General features: G+C 33.5%; 1 protein-coding gene across 2 annotated transcripts; it reads right to left on the bottom strand.

Moving 5' to 3' along the window:
* Positions 1 to 2,809: 2,809 nt before the first annotated feature.
* Positions 2,810 to 5,455, bottom strand: LOC106344163 (alpha/beta hydrolase domain-containing protein 17C-like). Of its 2 annotated transcripts, none has more exons than XM_013783569.1 (5): positions 4,946 to 5,455; positions 4,271 to 4,307; positions 3,847 to 4,083; positions 3,656 to 3,703; positions 2,810 to 3,562 (listed from the first exon to the last, which is right to left on the bottom strand). In XM_013783569.1, the coding sequence occupies exons 1-5, from the start codon at positions 5,266 to 5,268 to the stop codon at positions 2,912 to 2,914; spliced, it is 1,296 nt and encodes a 431-aa protein (XP_013639023.1). In that variant the 5' UTR covers positions 5,269 to 5,455; the 3' UTR covers positions 2,810 to 2,911. The 2 variants fall into 2 exon arrangements, with proteins under 2 accessions (XP_013639023.1, XP_013639025.1); XM_013783571.1 differs by having other exon boundaries at positions 4,276 to 4,307; positions 4,946 to 5,246.
* Between the last annotated feature and the right edge of the window lie 453 nt (positions 5,456 to 5,908).

Raw genomic sequence — 5,908 nt, 5'->3', positions numbered from 1 at the left:
TACCTTAGGGGCATGTTTCCTTCACTAACATTGCATGTTTCATTAAGGGCAATTAAGTAATATTAATAACAAATCTATATTGGGTCATTATTTTTGGATCCAGCCCAAATCAAATCTCTCTTGGGCCATTTGGGCCTATTAAAAAATCAGATTCAATTCTCACCTTTTTTTTTCCTTTGGACCATTGAGTCCAAGTTCAAATAATTTTTTTTCAACTATTCTTAATTATTATTTTTTTCTTTTCTTAATATAATTTAAGCATTCATAAAAATAATTGAATTTTTTTATTGAAAAGTATAAATCTTTATTAAAAGTATATAATTTTTTAATTAAAATATTAACCCCATAATAAAATTAATTTATCAGAAGTTATACCAACTTAATTCATTAAAAAAATAAAGTTTAATTTTTTTAACATAAATAGTCATTTAAAATGAAATACGATAAATAAAGATAAAATTTTTAAGTCTTTTATAAAATAAAATACAAATATATGAAAATGTGACATTTACTAAATATTTGTTAATTGAAAAAAAAAACAAAAATAAACCCGCGCTTTGAAAGCGCGGGTCAAAATCTAGTTTATACTATTAAAGCATAATCCATAATATGATTATGCCATTGGTTTTATAGTTATTTACAAAGTTACGCTACTCTCTTTTTAATTTAACATAATTCATTAAAGATATAACTGAATGAAAAAATATTTATGGGACTCACTGTCTATATTCACTTTTCCTTTTCATTTAAATCATTAATTATCATTTTTAAAAACATAATTATATTTCCTAAAAGTTATTTAAAAACAAATAAGGTCAACATTATTTTAAATAAAACACACTTCCAATGTAATTTAAATATCTAAAAATCAATTTCGGAATTTTACTGAAAATATTTTAAATGCTTTTATAATAGTTAGTCCACATATATGTATGAAAGTATGAAATGTGAACTTATAATATTTACAACAATAGATTATTTATAGTAAAAATTAAATTAGATTTTCAAATTGAAAAATTCTGCGTTTTTAAAGCGCGGATTAAAATCTAGTAAAGTTTATTAAATTACTATGTTTTAGTCATACAAATGAAAAGCATTTGGTTTGGTAGAAACAAGTTGTAGAAGAGCGTCATCTGATCGTAATATTTTACAATTCGTACTCATTCTGGCAAATGATTTATGTTAGGTTTGACTTTGAACTATAAACAGTTGTATTGTCTATTTCTGAGGGAGTTAGAACGTTTAACGAGTCAAGTTTTGTATGCCTATCGAAACTATTAATTGGCTTAAAAAAAAACAGAAAACACTACTGAATTCATCGTTGGTCATAAGTCATAACAATACCAATGTTGCTAAACATAAATATTTCTTTTAGTCTCATTTGGTTTTGTATGTGTGTTTTATGTTTAGCTATTAATATTCTAACTTCTAATGAGCCATCTCATAAGAAAGAAACTAATCTTGCACGAAATAGAGTCCACAACATTTTGTGGATAAGGCTTTAACTAGGCATTTTGAATAGTTACATATATTAAGTTTTTATTATTTAAACAAAGAAAAAGTGAAGTGCCATTCGCATGAACTTTTCTCGAGATCGCTTCTAACTAGATTGTAACGCATTACATATCCAAATGAATAAAGATGATCTCTGGAGTGTGTATGGTGATTTGTATACTAATCTGAATATAATGCGTAACTGAATGTCGAGATACGTAGTCATTTGGATCATCTCAAGTGCAAGTAATAATATCAAACTATATGAATCAAAGAAAATTATTTTAATAGTTAAATGATTTGTATCTTATTACAAAGTTACCTCATCTGATCATTAACTATGTGATGATTATCTCCATCCGTTTAATATTAAGCGTCACTTTAGCATTTTTTGTTTTATTACATAAAAAAATGTCGTTCTATAATTTAAATGCAGTTTATAGTTATTTTAGCTCAATATTAATGAGAAAAAGACAAAAATAGCACTAGATCAAGTTTTTGTTCCCAAACTAGCACTCAAGATCAAAAGTCATAAAAATAGCACTTAATGTTTTATCAAAAGTCACAAACTTAGGGTTTAGAGTTAAAAGGTGGGGTTTAGGATTTAGAGTTTATGTTTTAGGGTTTAGAGTTTAGGGTTTAGGGTTTAGAGTTTAGGGTTTAGGGTTTAGAGTTTAGGGTTTAGGGTTTAGAGTTTAGGGTTTAGGGTTTAGAGTTTAGGGTTTAGGGTTTAGAGTTGAGAAATGAAGTTTTGGGGATAAGATTTCAAATTTTGAAAAATAAAAAAATTAAAATTTTCAAAGGATAAACTTAGAAATGTGCTATTTTGATCATTTTAGTTTTTGAGTGTTATTTTTGTGATATAAACTTAGAAATGTGGTATTTTGGAGATTTGTCCAATATTAATTGTAAAATGCATTGATCTTATAAATAAATTTATTTATCCAAAATATTATTGGTTAAATAGATGATATTAATAAAAATATAAATGCATATCAATCAATTTTTAATATATCTGAAAATGTTGAAGTGGCATTCTTTATTCACGAGGGAGTATAATTTTTGTTTGGTTACTATATTTTTAGCAGGGTGAATCAACTGGTTTGTTCTGAAGTTGATACAACTACAAAACAAGAGCGTGTGGAAACCCTGGACTCCTAAAACAGTTTTGAGTATTAAAGTTAGCTACCGGTTTGTATCTCAAGTCGATACAGCTACAGAAATTATAGGTTTCATCTTTAGAGCTGGAAACCATTAGAGACTTAGAGTCACCGGTTTTTTAGTTTCATTTGTGCTGCAGAAAGGGCTAGGTTAGGTGGAGCCAAAGAGGCTTTCTCTTCAAAACTAAGTGTTCCCATGAATCATCGACATCAATCTTTGAACAAAATCTATACAAAAAAATATCAAAGTACCAATATTACCCTTCACTCTTAGCCATCGTAGTCCTTCCTCTCGTCTCGCCCTCCTTCCTCCTCCCTCCGCCACAACAACACAGCCAGCTAAAACAACCAGCACAGCAACAACACTCGGGTTCAGGGCATTTTAGACATTTCCAACAAGAGCATTTCGGACATCTAGGCTTCCCAAAGCAACTGCAGCATTTAACCTTGGGAAAGCAGCAATTACTAACACAGCTCGGTTTCTTCCAGCAAGTGAAACACCCCTTCAACGACAGACACGAGCACTTGCAACAGCTACTAACACAGCTCGGTTTCTTACAGCAAGAGAAACATCCCTTCAACGACGGACATGACCACTTGCAACAACCGCAGCTACAATCGCAACTAGGTTTAGGACACCGAGGGCATTTCGGTCTGCACAGTCTAAAACTACAACATCCTTTGGATTCGTCTCTTCTACGGATTTCTTGCCAAATCTTCTTGAGACGAGATTTAGTGGTTGTATTCTCCATGTCTTGTATAAACCGATAGAGATGTCTAATGTATTCCGGATAAATCTCGAGGTTGCAATGTCCACCACCTTTTATCCAAAGCGGTTCATACGGTTCCTTTGCCATCTTCCATAGTCTGTTTCCGTGTAGCCAATTTACCACATCATCCTCTGTTCCCTGCGTAACCGAAAAATAGTAATAAGATCAGTAAAGTTTCATCAGATAGACTGAGAATTTAAACAAGAGACTTATTTTAAGCTTTTAACTTACGTGTATGACAAGAACCGGACATTTCACCTTCTTGATCTTGTTTATGTTCTGCAATTACACAACACTAATCACTAAAAGGATAGTACTAGTGCCACTTCCTAAACCGAGAGGGACAAGACCGGTTTGCTTCCAGTGCCACTTCCTAAACCGAGAATATAAAGCCCATAAACCAGCAAAACCAAAAACTTTACCGAATAAATGTCGCAACAAAACTTGAACTTGACGTGACAGAGAACACGAAGACCAGAGAGAATGCCACTATGAAGGACCACACCTCTAAGCCGAGGAAGCTTAGAAGCAAGGTGCAAAGTCGGTCCACTGCCAACGGATTGACCATACAAGATCAAATCTTCTTGCCCAACCCCATATTCTGTCTGCAAACACTCGTAAACCGCCTCAATATCCGCATATGTATTGTACTCACTCGGCTGCAAGCAAGCATACAGATTATAAACCACAGTTAGTCAAAAATGTAAGAGACTTTCCAAGGCTCGAGGAGCTCGATGCAGAACATCCCAACAACCTAAGAAGCTAACTAAATCACATTTTACACGGGAATAAATGTTCTCGAGATTAAATCTAACTAATAAGTATAATGAAGTAGACGCTACACACCTTACCGGTAGAAGCTCCGTATCCTGAATAATCATACCTGCATATAACAAAATTAAAATTCTAAGTATCGAAACAACAAATGGACCGTCACAAACTGAAGAAAACGGTTATAAAAGAGTAAATACAAATTGATGGTGGTAGCCTGGTAGGTGAAAAACTTTGAAACTGAATTAAAGGGTAAACAAAACGTCATATTCGCAAATCTAAAATGTCAATAAACCAAGGGAAAAAACATTTTACTAAAATTGTGGAGAATCAGAAAGAGAAAAAAAAAAGAAAAAAGGAAAAAATTTCGGGAACATCACCAAATCTGAGCTTTTGGGGCAAAGACGAGAACTCATTTCCCAAAAGCGTGAGCTTCTCAAAAATTCAGAAAAAAAAAAAAAAAAACAACAAAAAACTTATTGACGGAGTAAAAAACGGAGAAACTTTAATGTTTTTTATAAAAATAAATATATAAATCAAAAGAAAAAACAATCAATATTACGAAACAAGTACGCTTATTTTAATTCTAGTCATAGTCATTTATGAAGCTGTCTATGTGCAGAACTCCCAAGCATTAAAAATATAAACATTTCCAAGAAAATCCAATAAGCCAATGAGATGTTTTGCTCGACATGAAACGACGACGGGTTATGAAGAGTATGAACATCTGAGCGAAAGAGTGAGAGAGACCCCATGAGATTGACTCGGAGATTGACTTTGAGTTGAAGGAAGAGATCGAAGAGTTGTCCCAAGTCTGCGGCGTTCCCATGTGAATACAGAAGCGTGAGTCTCGCGTTATGGTTTCTCAGGTAAAAAGCTGTGACTTTGTTTCCACGTCTCGTCTTCACCACCCTGACGTCGAGCGATGCGTCTCCGGCGGCGGGAAAAGTTGAGGAAGTGGAGGAGGAAACGGCTGTGAGTTTTCCATCAGGTGTTGTTGTGACGTGGTAGGTGGGAGGAGAGGGAGGGAAAAAGGCGAACTTGGCGGCGAGGTGAGAGAACATGCACCCCATTTAATCACGGCGGAGACACCAAAGGGAGAGAGTGCATCAGTCAGCCGTTAAGAGAGAGAGAAGGGAACACAAAGATTGCAGAGGAAAAAATAGAGTGATGGAAATATAAAAAGAGTAAAGAACGGAAAATGTTTTTGATAAAGAGAGAAATTAAGCAGAAGCAAGAGAGAGAAAGAGAGGAAGGCTCTGAGCTATATGAAAGAGACCAGAGGAAGCAGAAAGATAGAGAGAGAGAGAGAGTGAACGTGCGTTTCCTAGGTAATTGGTTTATTCAAGCATTTTGCCAAGCATTTTGCCAATTATGAAAATGTTATGGAATGACAAAACTATGAAGAAAAAATTCATTAAATAGAAAAGTAAGTTTTAGTTGATTATTGACAAAATCAACATTTTTATGTTATCTATATTATTAAAATTAAAGAACATTTTGGTATTGTTTTTTTTTTCTAACGCTGAATAATTATGTTATTACAACTATGAGAAATATTACGGACGATTCTACGGCCGACAATTCTACTTGCGGTATGAGGATTCACATCTGACTGCTTCACCTGAGCTGGTCTATGGGATCCACGCTTGACGGTACTCCTTGCGTCATGCTGCAGATCTATTGTAAGTTTTTTTCTCCCTTAATTTGCAT

Source organism: Brassica oleracea, chromosome C5 (genome assembly GCF_000695525.1).
Source record: "Brassica oleracea var. oleracea cultivar TO1000 chromosome C5, BOL, whole genome shotgun sequence".
NCBI lineage: Eukaryota > Viridiplantae > Streptophyta > Magnoliopsida > Brassicales > Brassicaceae > Brassica > Brassica oleracea.
This window is presented reverse-complemented; position numbering and strand designations above follow the sequence as displayed.

Bases quoted from the DNA above. Each gene is read 5' to 3' on its own strand.
- LOC106344163 (XM_013783569.1), bottom strand. From the start codon at position 5,268: ATGGGGTGCATGTTCTCTCACCTCGCCGCCAAGTTCGCCTTTTTCCCT. The intron at 4,308-4,945 runs GTCTCTCTCACT...TGTTATATGCAG, and splicing joins CTCCGAGTCAATCTCATGGG to GTATGATTATTCAGGATACG. The intron at 3,704-3,846 runs GTAAAGTTTTTG...GTGTAATTGCAG, and splicing joins TTTGTTGCGACATTTATTCG to AACATAAACAAGATCAAGAA.